Source organism: Macaca thibetana, chromosome 8, assembly GCF_024542745.1.
Source record: "Macaca thibetana thibetana isolate TM-01 chromosome 8, ASM2454274v1, whole genome shotgun sequence".
Taxonomy (NCBI): domain Eukaryota; kingdom Metazoa; phylum Chordata; class Mammalia; order Primates; family Cercopithecidae; genus Macaca; species Macaca thibetana.
This window is the reverse complement of record NC_065585.1, coordinates 94246-112049: the sequence shown is the minus strand read 5'-3', so window position 1 is coordinate 112049 and position 17804 is coordinate 94246. Positions and strand designations below refer to the sequence as shown.

Below are 17804 nucleotides of genomic sequence, written 5' to 3'. Positions count from 1 at the left end.
GGCAGGCCTGCTGGTGACAAAATCCCTCAGCATTTGCTTGCCTGGAAAGGCTTTTATTTCTCTTTTGCTTATGAAACTTAGTTTGGCTGGATATGAAATTTTGGGTTGAATATTCTTTTTTTTTTTTTTGAGATGGAGTTTTGCTCTTACTGCCCAGCCTGGAGTGTAATGGCGCAATCTCAGCTCACTGCAACCTCCACCTCCCAGGTATGCACCACCATGCCCAGCTAATTTTTGTATTTTTTAGTAGAGACAGGGTTTCTTCCATGTTGGTCAGATTGGTCTTGAACTCCTGACTTCAGGTAATCTGCTTGTCTCAGCCTCCCAAAGTGCTGGGATTACAGGCGTGAGCCACAGCACCTGGTCCAATTCTTTTCTTTAAGAATGTTGAAAATTGGCCCCCATTCTCTTCTAGATTATAGGGTTTCTGCAGAGAGATCCATTGTTAGTCTAATGGGCTTACCTTCGTAGGTGACCTGACCTTTCTCTCTGGTTGCCCTCAGCATTTTCTTCCTTCATTTCACTCTTGGAGATTCTGATGATTATACATCTTGTGTTTGATCTTCTTGTGGAGTATCTTAGTGGTGTTCCGTGTATTTCCTGAATTTGAATGTTGGCATATCTTGCTAGGTTGGGGAAGTTCTCCTGGATAATATCCTGAAGTGTGTTTTCCAACTTGGTTCCATTCTACCCATTGCTTTCAGATACACCAATCAATCATAGGTTTGGTCTTTTCACATAGACCCATATTTCTTGGAGGCTTTGTTCATTCCTTTTCATTCTTTTCTCTCTAATCTTGTCTTCATGCCTTATTTTAGCAAGGTGATCTTCATTCTCTGATACCCTTTCTTCTACTTGATCAATTCAGCTATTGATACTTGTGTATGCTTCATGAAGTTCTTGTGCTGTGTTTTTCAGTTCCATCAGGTCATTTATGTTCCTCTCTAAACTGGTTATTCTAGTTAGCAGTTCCTGTAACCTTTTATCAAGTTTCTTAGCTTCCTTGCATTGGGTTAGAACATTTTTTTTTTTTTTTAGCTCAGAGAGTTTGTTATTACCCACTTTCTGAAGCCTACTTTTGTCAATTTATCAATCTCATTCTCCATCCAGTTTGGTGTCCTTGCTGGAGAGGAGTTGTGATCATTTGGAAGAGAAGAGGCTTTTTGGAATTTTCAGTGTTTTTGTACTGTTTTTTCCTCATCTTCATGGATTTATCTACCTTTGATCTTTGAGGCTGATGACCTTTGGATGGGGGTTTGTATGTGTGTGTGTGTGTGTCTTTTTTGTTGATGTGGTTATTGTTGCATTCTGTTAGTCAGTTTTTCTTTTAACAGTCAGACCCCTCCTTCTGCAGGTCTGCTGCAGTTTGATGGAGGTCCACTCCAGACCCTGTTGACTTGGTTATCACCAGTGGAGGCTGCAGAACAGTAAAGATTGCTGCCTGCTCCTTCCTCTAGGAGCTTCATCCCTGATGGGGCACTAACCTGATGCCATCTGGAGCTCTCCTGTATGAGGTGTCTGTTGACCTGTTAAGAGGTGTCTCCCAGTCAGGTGGTATGGGATTCAGGGACCCACCTGGGGAGGCAGTCTGTCCCTTAGCAGAGCTGGTGTGCTGTGCTGGGAGAATCCCCCTTGTCAGGATCAGCTGCTCTCTTCACAGCCAGGCAGGAAAGATCAAGTCTGCTGAAACTGTGTCCACAGCTGCCCCTCCCTCCAGGTGCTCTGTCCCAGGGAGATGAAAGTTTTATCTATAAGCTCCTGACTGGGGCTGCTGCATTTCCTTCAGAGATACCCTGCCCAGTGAGGAGAAATCTAGAGAAGCAGTTTGGCCACAGCTGCTTTACCACACTGTGGTGTTCCGCCCAGTCCAAACCTCCTGGTCTTCTTAGCACTATCGGGGAAAACCGCCTACTAAAGCCTCAGTAATGTCAGAAGTTGTTCCTTTCCCCTCCAAGCTTGAATGTCCCAGGTCAACACCAGACTGCTGTGCTGGCAGTGAGAATTTCAAGCCAGTGGTTCTTAGCTTGCTGGGCTCCATGGGAGTGGGACTCATTGAGAAAGACCACTTGGCTTCCTGGCTTCAGCCCCCTTTCCAGGCGAGTGAACAGTTCTGTCTCACTGGGATTCCAGGTGCCACTGGGGTATGAAGATAACTCCTGCAGCTAGCTCAGTGCCTGCCTAAACAGCCGCTCAGTTTTGTGCTTAAAACCCAGGACCCTGGTGGTGTAGGCTCATGAGGGAATCTCCTGATCTGCAGATTGTAAAAACCATGGGAAAAGTGTAGTACCTAGGCTGTGTAGCACAGTCCCTCATGGCTTCTCTTAGCTGGGAGAGGAGGGAGGTCCCCTGGCTCCTTGCACTTCCTGGGTGAAGCGATGTTCCACCCTGCTTCCACTCCCTCTCCACTACCTAACTGGTCCCAATGAGATGAACTGGGTACCTCAGTTGGAAATGCAGGAATCACCCATCTTCTGTGTTGGTCTCAATGGGAGCTGCAGACCGGAGCTGTTTGTATTTGGCTGTCTTGGCCATCCCTCAATGCCTAATTTTTTTTTTTTAAAAGGGAGCAAATCAACAACCTAATCTTCTACCTTAAAACACTGGGGAAAACAAACAAACAAACTAAACCCAAATCAACCTTAAAACACTGGGGAAAACAAACAAACAAAGAACTAAACCCAAATCAAGCAGAAGGTAGAAAATAAGGAATATAACAGAAACTAATGAACTACAGAATAGAAAAAAAGGCTTAATACTAATTCTTCACAAACTCTTCCAAAAAAAGAGAGAAAACTTCCCGCTTATCCAATAAAACTAATTTACCCTTCACAGACAATAAAACAACTATCTCTAAAAATACAGACACACTTCCCCAACAAAATTAGCAAATCAAATGAAAACAGTATTACCCTGATACCAAAAACAGACAATAAAACAACAGATCAGTATCTCTAATAAATACAGACACAAAATTCCCCAACAAAATGCTAGCAAATCAAATTCCACAATATATATATATAAAATTATACACCATTACTGAGTGGGACTTATCCCAGAAATGTAAGGTTTGTTTAGCATCCAAAAATCAATTAATACATCATATCCATTGAATAAAGGAAAAAAATCAAGAAAGGAAAACAAAGACACTTTCAGACAAAAGCTCACAGAATAATGTCAACTTAAGTACAAGAAATACTAAAGGAAAAATTTCAAACTGAAAATAATGATCTTGAACAGAAGTACAGAATTGCAGAAAGGAATGAAAAACACTAGAAAGGGTAACTCTAAATGAATATTTACTGTCAAGAAATAGCAATGGAATAAACTCTCTGGTGAGGTTTCAAAGTTGGTAGTACAAAATAAGTGACAATAATAATGAAAGGAAGGAGAGGGACGAAAGGAATTGTAAGGATCTTGCATTTTCCAAGAAGTGGTAAAAATATTAAGGTAGACCATAGTAAGTCAAAGAGACATATTTAATCATTAGAGTCATAGGCCGGGCGCGGTGGCTCAAGCCTGTAATCCCAGCACTTTGGGAGGCCGAGACGGGCGGATCACGAGGTCAGGAGATTGAGACCATCCTGGCTAACACGGTGAAACCCCGTCTCTACTAAAAAATACAAAAAGCTAGCCGGGCGAGGTGGCGGGCGCCTGTAGTCCCAGCTACTCGGGAGGCTGAGGCAGGAGAATGGCGTGAACCCGGGAGGCGGAGCTTGCAGTGAGCTGAGATCCGGCCACTGCACTCTAGCCTGGGCGGCAGAGCGAGACTCCGTCTCAAAAAAAAAAAAAAAAAAAAAAAAAAAAAAGAAAGAATGTACAGCTAAAAAGCTAATGGAGAAGAAACATAAAATTACATATAAAGTTTGATTTATTCAAAAGAATACAAGAGGCCGGGCGCAGTGCTTCACGCCTGTAATCCCAGCACTTTGGGAGGCCGAGGTGGCTGGATCATGAGGTCAAGAGATACAGACCATCCTGGCCAACATGGTGAAACCCCATCCCTACTAAAAATAAAAAAATTAGCCAGGCATGGTGGTGGGCACCTGTAGTCCCAGTTACTTGGGAGGCTGAGGCAGGATAATCACTTGAACCTGGGAGGTGGAGGTTACAGTGAGCTGGGACTGCACCACTGCACTCCAGCCTGGGCGACAGAGTGAGACTGCATCTCAAAAAAAAAAAAAAAAAAAAAAAAAATATATATATATATATATATAAAATATAGTATAGGAAAAAAATAGATGAGACAAATAGAAAACAAATAGCAAGATGGCAGACTTACTCTCAACTTTATCAATAATTGTGTTACATTTACATGGACAAAGCACTCTGCGAGGAGTACCCAAATCCACCTTCATGTTCGATAATTTACTAATTTTCTGACTCACAGAACTCAGAAAAGCTCTTATGCTCACAATTACACAGTTTATTAGGACAAAACGATACAATTAAAAATCAGCAAAGGAAAATGCCACACAGGGTCCAGGAGATACCAAGTGTGAACTTCCAGGTATCCTCTTCCAGTAGGGTCACCTGGACAGACCTTAATTCTTCCGGCCACCATGTGTGACAACATATGCAAAGTGTTGATGACCAGGGAAGCTCACCTAAGCTTTAGTGTTCAGGATTTTTATTAATGGTTAGTACATGGACTTGGGGCACTCAGGTACCTTGACAGCTCCCCTCAGGGGTTAATCTGATACACTGTGGTCCAGGGACCCAGGCAAACAGAAATAAGCGTTTGCTTTAAATCACATAGTTAGCATAAACCAGCATAGCCCAAGGCCCCAGGTGTACTCAAATACTTTTACCAGGCAGAATATTCCAACAGCTTAGAGGTTACCTCCAAGAAGCTAGTCAAGGGGTTAGTCCTAAAGACCTTTGGAATATGCAGGATTTGGGCAGTGCAGGCCTCTGAGTTAACCCTTTACTGCACACTCTAAAAAAAATGACTGTCAGACTGAATAAAATAATTCGACTTATATGAAGTTTATAAAACATTTCATACATAAGGACTCAGAAACATGAGGGTAGAATAAAGCCATATTGAGACACAAAAGGGCTCAACCTATTTGAGGATGTACTTCAGCAAAACAAGGAATAAATGAACAAATAGACACGGAATTCAATAGATGGTGACTCCAATGTAAGAGAGTAAGAATGGAAAGTGCCAGGAAGATAGCTATTCAGCAGCCCTGGAAAGCAATGAATCCTGGCCTTAATGCTGGACGAGTGACTGCACTTGGGGGACAAGGGAGAGACTAGTAACCATTCTTGACAACTCACAACAACTTAGGGAGGTACAAGATGAGTGGAAGGCAATGTTCACAGCAGCTTTATGTATACTGACCAAAAAACGAAAACAACTCAAATGTTTGTTAACAGAGTATGAACAAATTGTAGTATATTCAAACAATACAATATTATTCAGAAATAAAAAGAATTATTGATATACAACATAAACACATCTCAAAATAATTTTGTTGAATAAAAGCCAGACCAAAAGAATACATGCTCAATGATTCCATTTTCACATAAAACTCTAGAAAATATAATTTATAGTGACAGAAAGGAGATCAGTAATTACTTCAGGATATAAGTGGGAAGGAGTGAGAAAGGTGGGAAGGAGTGAAAGATGATGAAGGAGGAGAAAACTTTTGGGGGTGATGGATATATCTGCCCTAGATTGTAGCAATGGTTTCACATGTGTATACATATGTCAAAACATATAAAATTATATACTTTAAATATTTGTTAACATATTGTATGTTAATTACACCTCAATAAAGCTGGTTCCTTAAGGAAAATAAATAAGAGTATGGAGCTGAGATAAATCTGCCAGGAACCCAACCCTGTTCTGTCCCTGGCCGGCTGTGTGATCTGGGGCCACCATTTAATCTCTCTGTGCCTCAGTTTCCTGGGCACAGATTGTAAAGAGATATTGGCAAATTCCATAAATTCACTGTGACAGCACAGTGCCAGGCCTGCATCAAGCACAAATGACCAACGTTAGCTGTGTGGCAGCATGGAGCCCCAGGACTCTGTTCTGCTTACTGTTTACATGCTCAGGCCCCCCACTACACAGGAAGAAATGCTTTCTAGCTCATCTGTTTCCTTAAGACCCAGAATCAGCCTGGGATGCTCTGAGTGAATAACAGCAGGAATGAGAGACTTGGAAGAGAACAAACGTCTGTCTAAGTGGCGTCTCCAAGCAGCCAAAACAGAGCTGGTCAGCAAACCCTGTGGGCAGTGTGAAATATATATTTGGTCTTCACCCCCATGACCTGGCATACAACTCCTAAAATCCTTGTAATCTCCAAAGTGCTTTCTTTTCGTAGGCTTATGTTGACTGACAGCTTTAGGATGAAGCTGATCACTGGAAAGGCCAAGGCATGATTTCAGGGTCGGGATTCTTAGCTCCAAAGCCCCAAACTCAGAGAGGGGAAAGGAGCTAAAGGTTAAGTTGATCACCAATGGCCAATGGTTTAATCAATCATATCTACATAATAAAGTCTCTATAAAAACCTAAGAGGACAGGGTTCAGAGAGCTGCTGGATAGCTAAGTAGATAGGATCCTAGAGGGTGATGCACCCAGGGAGGGCATGAAAACTCCACACCCCTTCCCCCATACCACAGTCTACACATTTCTTCACCTTTATCCTTTATAATAAATTGGTAAATCTCTTTTTTTTTTCTTTTCTGAGACAGGGTCTCACTCTGCCACCCAGGCTGGAGTGCAGTGGCATGATCTCAGCTCACTGCATCCTCTTCCTCCTGGGTTCAAGTGATTCTCATGACTCATCCTCCTAACTGGGACTACAGATGCACATCACCATGCCTGGCTAATTTTGTATTTTTTGTAGAGATGGGGTTTCACCATATTGGTAAGACTGGTCTTGAACTCCTGACCTCAAGTGATCTGCCCACCTTGGCCTCCCAAACTGCTGGGATTCCAGGCGTGAGCCACCGCGCCCGGCCTAAACTGGCAAATCTAAGTGTTTCCCTGAGTTCTGTGAGCTGCTCCAGCAAATTAATAGAACCCAGAGTGAGGGTCATGGGAACTCCGACTTGAATCCTGTTGGTCTGAAGTTTGGAAATCTTGAACTTACAAGTAGTGCCTTGAGAGGACAGTCTCAGAGACTGAGCCCTCAGCCTGTGGGATGTCAGGCTATCTCCAAGAAGAGAACACCAAAATGGAATTGAATTAGAGCTGTTTGGAGCATGGAAAAGCCCTCCACACATTTGGTCACAAAGTCTTTGTTGATTGTTGCTATGGTGTCAGAGCAGAGGAAAAATGTAATTAGCATTTTTCCCAAACAGCCTAAGGAGTGGATGACATGGAAGTGAAGAGACTGGGAGCCAGCTGCCAGGGAAAGACACTTGAGCTCTTTTTTGTGGCTGAAAGAGCATTTTCTAGGGTAAATAAAACACAAATCTACTTATGGAGAGATAACAGGGGCAAATAACAGCAAGAAAAGAGGACAAGATAGAAAAAGGAGGAGGAAAGCAAAGGCCTGAGGGTAACAAGAGATTTGTCTGGAGCTTGTAGAGAAGGGATTCGTGAGTGAAGCTGCAGCACCTACCACAGAAGCAGAAAGTGGGAGCAGACTCACATTCTCTCTTGTGCCTCCAGCTCCAGCTCCTCTGAGTTCTCAGGATGTGTGGGGTCCATGGTTTGTCCCCCTGTTCCAGCCTGGAGATGACATCAGGTTTGGAAGCTTGCAGTCCTGTTCCAGAGAAAGGAAACAAGAGCCAAAAATTCACCCAGGTAGAGGGTAGGATGGACCTGTGGTCTGAGTCTGTGTGATGGTTGTGTGCTTCCCTGCCACCTAGTCTCTAACCGTGAAGAAAGACACAGACCTCTGCCTAAGCTGAAGAAAGGTCAAAACTAGCTTTTCAGGGGGACAGGGGGCATAGATAGGACAGCACTGTGGCCTGAACACATCATGGTAGAGGACTCATAGTAGGAGGTGTTGATGCCCAGCAGAAGGGTTAAAGGGGGAATGAGTCTCCAACACCATGTCTGGTTTGTCCGGCCCACCAGCCTGGCATGGCCCTTGTCCGTTGGCATTGCTGCTTTTGTTCCTGCTCAGCCCCAGCTTGGTCCTTGCCATTTCCTTCCATCTGCCCATTAATTCTCGCAAGTGCCTCCATGAGGAGATCCACAAGGACCTGCTAGTGACTGGCGCGTACGAGATCTCCGACCAGTCTGGGGGCACTGGCGGCCTGTGCAGCCATTCCTCAAGATTACAGATTCTGCTGGCCATATTTTCTACTCCAAAAAGGAGGCAACCAAGGAGGAAATTTTCCTTTACCACTGAAGATTATGACGTTTGAAGTGTGTTTTGAGAGCAAGGGAACAGGGCAGATACCTGACCAACTCATGATGCTAGACATGAAGCATGGAGTGGAGGCAAAAAATTATGAAGAGATTGCAAAAGTTGCGAAGCTCAAACCATTAGAGGTGAAGCTGCAACACCTAGAAGACCTTTCAGAATCTACTGTTAATGATTTTGCCTACATGAAGAAGAGAGAAGAGGAGAAGTGTGATACCAATGAGTCAACAAACACTTGGGTCCTATACTTCAGCATCTTTTCAATGTTCTGCCTCATTGGACTAGCCACCTGGCAGGTCTTCTACCTGCAATGCTTCTTCAAGGCCAAGAAGTTGATCGAGTAATGAATGAGGCATATTCTACTCCCACCTTGTACCTCAGCCAGCAGAACATCGCTGGGACATGCCTGGCCTAAGGCATCCTATCAGCAGCACCATCAAGGTGGGTTGGAGCTTTCTTGCCAGAACTGATCTCTTTTGGTGTGGGAGGACATGGGGTACCACCTATACCCAACAAGTCAATGAGGGACTTCTTTTTAATTTGGTAGAATTTTGACTGGTTTTTGCAACAATAGGTCTATTATTAGAGTCACCTATGACAGAAAGATAGGAATTACCTAGATAAAGTCAAAGTCAGCATTTGTCCTGGGTTCCCTTGTGTGATCTGTTTGAACCATGTTTTCTTTTCTTCTCCCACTTGCTCAGCGGTTTGGGCTTCCATTCTAGTTCTTTTACCAAGATTTTTGTGTGACCATATTGACTTCATTTGGATTGTCCTCTTTCAATTTCCTTGCGAAAACACTCTTAACTTTCTCTTTACCCTTAGCTGAAACGTTTATGTAGCTTCTGGTGATATCTTTTCATGATTTTATGTCTCTTAAAATGGTGATGGATGTGACACTTCATAAAAGTGAGCTTTGAACTGTAGATAACTCTTAAAGAAAATGTCATTTTAGACAATTAAAATATTCGTGCTTAACTGCTTGAACATTTTTCGTGTATGTGTATTTAATTCTATACAGTATTATCACATGTGTAGATTCATGTGACCACCATCATGACAGACAGAACAGTTCTGTCACATGGATCCCTTCCACTGCCTTTTTACAGCCACAGCCACATCTCTTTCTTATCCCCTAACCAAAACCTGCGGCTGCCACTGTTCTGTCCTCCAACTCTGTAATTTTGTCATTTCAAGCATGTTGTATGGATGGAATTATATAGAATGTAATCTTATGAGGTTGACTTTTTTTCATTCAGCATAATTCCGTTGAAATTCATCCAAGTTGTTGCATGTATCAATAGTTTCTTCCTTTTTTTCTTTTAAAAATGTTTCATATATTTGGGGGTATAAGTGCAGATTTCTTACATGCATATATTGCATCGTGGTGAAGTCTGGGCATTTCCTTTTGATTGCTGAGTAGTATGCCATGGTATGGATGTACCACAGTTTGCTTAACTATTCACCTACTAAAGGACATAAGAGTTGTTTTCAGTTTTTTGCCCTTACTAATAAAGCTGCTGTGAACATTCATGTACAGGTTTTTATGTGAACATATATTTTCATTTTCTGGGATAAATGCTCAAAAAGGCAATTGCTGGGTTGTGTGGTAAACGTACATTTTTGTAAGAAACTACCCTACTCTTTTTCCAGAATGGCTGTACCTTTTACATACAGCCACTCATACAATTCATACAGCAATGTATGACTGATCCAGTTTCTTCACATCCTTACCAGTGTTTGGTATTACTACTATTTTTTTATCTTAACCATTCACATAGCTGTGTGTAATGATACCACATGTGGTTTTGATTTGCATTTTCCAGTGGCTAATGATGTTGAGTATCTTTTCATATGTTAATTTGCCATCTATATATCCTCTTCATTGAAATTTCTGTTCATGTCTTTTGTCTATTTTCTATTTAAGTCATTTATTCTTTTAACTATTGAGTTTTGAGAGTTTTTATACATCCCAGATAAAACTCCTCTGTTAGATACGTGGTTGCTTGAATTTTTAACATAACTTCTACCAAGGAAAAATAAGTAAAATTTCCAACTCTTCTTGCATGGCCAGTCACTTAATTCCTGTCCTTCAGTGTTCCATCTAGAGAATTAAGAGATATGATGTATAAAATAGATATCTAGGAGGACCATTTAGAGTAAATACTTAAAAATCCAAAACAAATGAAAGCAAAGCCAATAATCACTGTAGGAGTATGAGGTGCCTAAGGGTCAAAACTAATGTAAATAAGAGAAAACGTGAATATAAATGACCATGTTTATAAACAGTTATGAAAAATGTTGTCACTTGAAATCTTTCCCACATCTCCCAAGAAAGTAGGTAGGAGTTTATCCTTTCTGTAATCTCTTTTTAACCCTGCTGACTATTACAAGGCTTGTTTAATCACAGTGGCAAGAATTACATGTATCTTACAGTAAAGCAGCAGAATACTGGAATTGTTAGAGAATCCTGATGTGTTGACCTGGATAAAGTACAAAGGTGGAAGAAGGAATGAGTTACGTTGTTAAAATCTTAGGCTATTCTGTTTATGTTCCTGCTACTATGAACCCAAATCGGTTCTATTTTTTTTTTCCCTTTTGACTTCTTGTATCTTCCTCTGGGGTGGCATAATAGTAGTTCCATTGTTAACTTGTACAACATTGCCATCTGCTGTTAAGAACTGGCAGGTACTGCTTTTGAGAACCTGGTTGCAGGTCCTTACCATAGGCAGCAGATGTTGAAAAAATGTATCTGTAGTATTACATATACTAAGTTACAGAGGATGCATCCAAGTAGAGAAAATAACATGTGGGTTAAGATCCATCCTAAAGGGCGGGCGCGGTGGCTCAAGCCTGTAATCCCAGCACTTTGGGAGGCTGAGGCGGGAGGATCACGAAGTCAGGAGATCGAGACCATCCTGGCTAACACAGTGAAACCCTGTCTCTACTAAAAATACAAAAAACTAGCCGGGTGAGGTGGCGGGCGCCTGTAGCCCCAGCTACTCGGGAGGCTGAGGCAGGAGAATGGCGTAAACCTGGGAGGCAGAGCTTGCAGTGAGCTGAGATCCAGCCACTGTACTCCAGTCTGGGCAGCAGAGCGAGACTCTGTCTCAAAAAAAAAAAAAAAAAAAGCTCCATCCTTAAACTTTTTTTTTTTTTGAGACAGTCTTGCTGTGATGCCCAGGCTGAAGTGCAACGGTGCTATCTCAGCTCACTGCAACCTTCACCTCCTGGGTTCGGATGGTTCTTCTGCCTCGGCCTCCCAAGTGGCTGGCAGTGCAGGCGCACACCACCACGCCTGGCTGGTTTTTGTATTTTTGGTAGAGACGAAGTTTCACCATGTTGGCCGGGCCGATCTCGAATTCCTGACCTCAAGTGATCTGCTGGCCTCAGCCTCCCAAAGTGCTGGGATGACATGTGTGAGCCACCATGCCCAGCCTCCATCTGTAAACTTTTTAATGTGAAATTCTGTCATGTACCATTAGCCTAACAAGATTTTCTTTCCTATTTCTGACTGGTGCCTTTCCCCTTTTTAGGAGCAATGAAAGCTACTCTGTTATGTTATTCTGATGTGACAAAATGTCAAGAAGATAGAAGAGAATATTTTATTTTGATGATGCTTTTGTTCCCAAGTGTGACCCTAAACTTAAGTTTTGTAGGAATTGACATTCTTTCATGTCCCTTCCCTTTACTCATGCCAGAACTATCAACTGGGACATTTTGTGCTTTTGGTTTAAAAGTTAATTGATATTATACCTTGGTTTTATCCAAAAAGTAAAAGTATTTGCCTTTGACAAAAGACTGATACAAGAGGAAATAAGCTTTAAAAACAAGGGTGTTGGCCGGGCGCGGTGGCTCAAGCCTGTAATCCCAGCACTTTGGGAGGCCGAGACGGGCGGATCACGAGGTCAGGAGATCGAGACCATCCTGGCTAACACGGTGAAACCCCGTCTCTACTAAAAAATACAGAAAACTAGCCGGGCGCAGTGGCGGGCGCCTGTAGTCCCAACTACTCGGGAGGCTGAGGCAGGAGAATGGCGTGAACCCGGGAGGCGGAGCTTGCAGTGAGCTGAGATCTGGCCACTGCACTCCAGCCTGGGCGACAGAGCGAGACTCCGTCTCAAAAAAAAAAAAAAAAAAAAAAAAAAAAAAAAAAACAAGGGTGTTATGTGCTTTCCTCCATTTTTGAGCATATTATCCAAAATGGTCAGTATAACTTAAATGAGAATGATGCAGTTTAAGTAAATCTTGTTATACTATTGTCATGGACCCCTGTCATAAAGCCATTTTTCAGTTTGTTTGGGAAAGAGGCATATGGGATTTATACAGATTCACTTGTAAATGTTGGATTGGGGATTTTTGTGTAAATTTGCTCAAATAAAGGCTAGCAGAAACAAAAAAAAAAAAAAAAAAAAAAAAAAAAAAAAAGGGCTAAAGGGAAGAGTACATTCCCGTGAAAGGAAAGCAGGGCCCTGAAACTAAACAGATCCAAATCCCAGATCTGCCACCAATAGGCTGTGTAAACTTATGAAAAGTGACAGTATTTGTTAGCCTCAGGTTCATTTATAAACTGTGTATCCTACCACTGATCTTCAAGATGCAGAAAGATTAATTCAGGGATAGGAATGTACTAACTGTGCAATGAATAATATTCTCCTTCTGTACACCAGGGAGGGTTGGTCAGGCATGCTGGCTCATGCCTGTAATTCTAGAACTTTGGGAGGCCAAGGTGGGAGGATTCCTTGAGGCTAGGAGTTTGAGACCAACCTGGGCAACATACAGGCTCTGTCTCTAAAAAAATAAAATAAGACAGGCATGGTGGCCCTTGTCTATAGTCCCAGGCACTTGGGAGGCTGAGGTGGGAGGATCTCTTCCACCAAAGATGCCAAGATTACAGTGAGCTATGGTCTTGCCACTGTATTCCAGGATGGGCAAGAGTGAGACACTGCCTATTAAAAAAAAATCAAGGAGGGTCCCAGTACCACCTGTTCCCATCTCTGTGCAAACTAGACCTGCATGGTACCAGGGTCAAAATGTCTGGTCTTTGGTCCCAGAATATGAGGAGCCTCTGAGCCCCAAGCTTGAGCCTCAAGGTTAAGGAGCAGGAAGCCCAGGAGCCGAGCCCCAGGGAGGGAACTTACCTAGTGAGACAAGGTTCCCATAGGTCTCCAGCATCACATCCCTGTAGAGGCCCCTCTGAGCAGGGATCAGACAGTCCCACTCCTCCTGGGAGAGGAGTACAGCCACATCCTCAAAGGAAACCATGATGTGGAATGACAAGATCTTGATGCAGCCCTCAGGTCAGGAACTGGAGGGAGAAGACACTAGGCTCAGGACTGGTAAAATCCCTCTGGGAACATGTACCTGTCTTCCCCACTAATGTCAACTTTTTAAGGCAGACACTATATTGGCTCATCTTGGTGTGCCCCAATCCTGACCTCTACTGTACCTGGTCCAGGGACAGGAAAACAGTGAGAAGTACATTTCAGGGACTTGAACTCAGGAACAGAGGACATCGGAGGAGACAAGGAGCTGTCCACCCTCTGGGACCAGCCCCTCATAGACTCCTGCCAAGAAAAGGCTGAGGTCACATGGAAGAGTCTCCATGAGGACCACTCACCTGGAGCCCACAAAGGAGCTGCATGACAGCCATCACTAGGTCTCTGAGCTTGTCCTGAGGTGTGGGCAGAGCCGCAGGGAGAAGAGGGTGATGGAGCCTGACCAACCTTCTGCTCCCCACAGGTGCTCTAAGAGGGCCCAGACCTTTTGTAGTAGCAGAGACCCAATTATGAGCTGCCTGAACACCCCAGGAAAGGTGGATGAACTAAAAGTAGCCAGTGGTCTCTGAGATCATATCCCCTCCCCACTTTCCTGCTATACTTCTCCATGTCTCAAGAGAGGCTTTCCTGAGGCCCCTGGGATGACAGCATCCTGAGGCCACCATGTGAAAGCCAGGACCCTCGCGGTGCACTTGGCCAGGAGAGAGAATACACTGCATTTCCCAGGCCCACCTATGAGGTCCTGGGCAGAGGGCAAACAGCTGAGAACAGCGGACCAGGCTCTTGTGCTGAGGCAGTGAATGAGCAAATGGAGAAGTTGACATGTATGTGTGACACACAAAGAATGAATGCCGCAGCATAAGGGCAGCGGCTGGTGGTGGAGATATTTTACACAGGATGGCCAGGGAAGACACCTCCGATAAAGTGACAACAAATCGGAGATCTGGATGGAGCGAGGGTAGGCACCATGTGGATATCAGGGAGGTACATCCCAGGCAGGAGGAGGGCACAAGTGCAAAGGTTCTGAGATGCAAGCACACCTGTGTTCAAGGACAGGCAAGGAAGCCAGAGGGGCTGAACAGAGTAGGGGAGGGTGCAACAGGTGGGTACCCTCTGGGGAGGGTACCTTGCGGGCCTTAGGGCTATGCATTTTATTCTGAATGTCTGGGAAGAGTGATATGACCTCAGATGTGGTCTCCACAGCTGCTGCTTTGAGGGTGCTTTGAATAGACTATGGGGTGGGGGTAAGGAAAAAACCAAAACCAGTCAGAAGGTTCTAGCAACAATCCAGCTAGAGATGAATGTCTTGGACTAGACTGGTGGTGGCAGAAGTGACAAAAAGCAGTCAGATTATGGATACATTTCAAAGGCACAATCAATAGGATTTGCAGATGAATTTCATGTAGGCCGAGACACAAGAGTTTTGGCCTGAGCAACTGAAATGATGAAATTTCCATATACTCAAATGAGTAAGACTGCAGAAGGATTAAATGTAAAAGTTTTCTTGTATACAGTAATGTTTAAGATACCTATTAGATTTACAAATGGAAAATTAGGGCATTTGGATATACAAATTGAAAATTCAAGAGTGAAGTTGGGCTGGTTGGGTATATACTGAAAACTGTCAGTACACAGATGACATCTAAAACCACAAATCTGGTTTTATTTTAGCAGTGACATATGTCACTCCCACAAAAGCCTTCCCAACTGGCCTCGGCATACACAGCAAGTCACCTCCTCACAGCCCTCTGCACATAAACAAATTCCTTCGTTTAGTTCAGGAGGAAATGCGCCCTTTTCCCTCGGCTCTGGGTGACCGCAAGGCCCAGTTCTCGTCACCGAGATGCTAAGGGAAGTTTGCCAAGAGGCATCTGAAGGGAAGTAAGGGGAATGGAGTGACCACAAAGGAAAGTCAGAGACACATTCTAGAGCCCTGGCACTTCACAACAAACTCTGGAACAAACCCTGCCTCATCTTCGTCATTTAAGCCTCTCTTGGACAGATTTTCTGACTGGCCGATGAACACAAGCTCACTGATGTCTTCACAGTCTCCAGCTGAGGCACACCTTGGTCAGAGGGAATCTTCCAGTCGTCAGACAGGGCTTGCCTTTGACTGGCCCCTGCTGCTTCTGCCCTTTGTGAATCACAAGCGGTGCATCTTAACGCACTCTGCCTTCACTCCTAAACTCATGCGGGAGGCATGTAATGCCGCTGTTAGGCGCATGGGCTCTGGACTCGAATAGGACTGAGTTCTAACCTTGGATCCACCACTTACTAATGCGGAGGTCTCAGGTAAGTGACTTGAGTTTTCCCACAGACCATAAAATGAGATTAACACTACTCCTTAAGTGACTATATTGAGTTAAATGAGAATATGTATAAAATGCTCAGCACAGTATTAGCAAACCGCAAACAATACTAAGTCTCAATTGTCTTAATCAGTAAGTCAGCATTTACCGAGTGCCTACTAAACGAATGAGCGTTCAGCTTGTTCCAGCGCATGTGTGAGATATCATTTCCTGCCTGTTCCTTTCCTTCCCCACAGCAGACGCTCCTTCACACCACCGCTCTACCCTTTCAGTCCATTCCTGCTAAATAAAATACACTTTTCTGTCTTCTGAAAAGAAAAAAAAAAGCACAATTCAGCTCACCCCCTTACATTGCCCAAACTCCCTTCCTCTGCCAGGCCTTTTTATCCATCAGGCTTCCCTGCTTCAATGTTGCTCCGGAGCGTGGAGGACAGCCCGCGGACCCGCACGCCCGGCCGCCTCTGCTTCCGGCTCACATCACCCTCGCCCTGCCCGCCCCTCGGTCAACACAAAGCGGGCGCTCAACAACCCGCAGCCGCCCTCGGCGCGTCCTCTACGGGTCACTGAGGCCGCGAGCTGTGTCCTTTGGCCCCTCAGAACCCCGGCACCGTCCCTGCCCGCCCCAGCACCGCTCCGGCACCTCCGCACCAGGCGCCCTAGCTCGGGACTCACTCAGCTCGACCACGGAAAGGGAAGGAGCACGAACGCTGACTCCCGTGCCGTGGCGAGCCAAACCCCCTGGACCGGAAATGCCTAATCTGAATTTCCGCGTGCCCCTCAGCTCACCAACCAATTGAATTCCTAATCTGAACTTCCGCCCTGCCCCTCAGCTCACCAACCAATTGAATTCCAGGTTTCGTGGGTCCGCTCTAGGCGGCTGATAGTACTCAATGCTCCGGCAGTCCTGTTCCTTCTTGGTTAAGCCCATACAAGCCCTTGGCGGAATCTGCGGGTGAGAGGGCGCAGGCGCAGAGGTGCCGCCGGCGGCGTGCGGTTGCGAAGGAAGGAAGGGACCCCAACACCGGGCGTTCCTGCGGACGCTCCTCAGCCGGGGGTTGTTCTCCGGCCTCTGGACCCGGCCCTTCCTGACCTAGGACGTCTGGCTGCGCACTGTCCCCCTCTCTGGGGCGCCTTTTCCCCACCTCCAAGTAGTGATCAAGCTCAGAATCCAGCTCGCGTCCACTGTGCACCTTGCACTTCCCACCTGTAAGTCTTTTGACCTCACCGCCCCCTCGAGAAGGCTGCTGCCATCGCTTAAATGCGGAAACCGAGGTGCAGAGAGGTTTCAGACCTGTTCCGGTGGAGCTGGAATTGGAGAACCAACTGCTCGGTGCTGAGACGCGCGTGCGGAACGGGCGGCGGGCGGGGGTGAAGCGGAGTGAGGGGAGAGGGCAGGTGAGGAGCACGGGCCCCGAGGGAGGACTTAGAGAATGGAAAGGAAAGCATCCTGTCTTCAGCGGGACAGTGGGAGCACTGAGGTGTCAGAGAATGAGCAGTTGTGGGAAGAGCCATAGGGTATGTATGTTATTTTTTAGAGACGGGGTTTTGCTCTGTCGCCCAGGCTGCAACCTCGACCTCCCGGGCTCAAGCGATCCTCCTGCCTCAGCCTCCCGAGTAACTGGGACTACAGGCAACGTGCCACCACACTAAATCTTTTTTAATTTTTGGGGCGGAAGGTCTCTCTCTGTCTCCCAGGCCAGAGTGCGGTGACGCAATTACTGCCCGACTCCTGGGCTCAAGCGGTCCTCCCACCTCAGCCTCCGGAGTAACTGGGACCACAGGCGCCCGTAATTTTTGTATTTTTTTGTAGAGGTGGTGTTTTGCCATGTTTCCCAGGCTGGTCTTGAACTCCTGAGCTCAAGCGATCCACCAGTCTCAGCCTT

The 17804-nt window shown here is 45.1% G+C and overlaps 2 protein-coding genes and 2 pseudogenes across 5 annotated transcripts in view; 3 read left to right on the top strand and 1 right to left on the bottom strand.

Annotated features, from left to right (window-relative positions):
* The window catches only part of LOC126960947 (zinc finger protein 252-like), a 52643-nt gene extending 35964 nt beyond the window's left edge, over positions 1-16679 (bottom strand). Inside the window, exons 1-4 of one of the 3 annotated variants that reach the window (XM_050800862.1) lie at positions 16562-16653; positions 16070-16229; positions 13475-13641; positions 7611-7724 (exon numbers count right to left, since the gene is read on the bottom strand). In XM_050800862.1, the coding sequence (XP_050656819.1) occupies positions 7611-7724; positions 13475-13598 (238 nt within the window). In that variant the 5' untranslated portion in view covers positions 13599-13641; positions 16070-16229; positions 16562-16653. Of the gene's footprint in view, positions 1-7610; positions 7725-13474; positions 13642-16069; positions 16230-16561 lie in introns of all 3 variants that reach the window. The other 2 variants (XM_050800864.1, XM_050800865.1) reach the window with 2 other exon arrangements.
* The window catches only part of LOC126960995 (UPF0488 protein C8orf33), a 200659-nt gene that overhangs the window by 166484 nt on the left and 16371 nt on the right, over positions 1-17804 (top strand). The window lies entirely within an intron of this gene.
* Positions 7809-9320, top strand: LOC126960997 (transmembrane emp24 domain-containing protein 10-like; annotated as a pseudogene). Its single transcript, XR_007728159.1, has one exon. The product of XR_007728159.1 is annotated as a transmembrane emp24 domain-containing protein 10-like (transcript).
* Positions 16759-17476, top strand: LOC126960998 (putative uncharacterized protein ZNF252P-AS1; annotated as a pseudogene).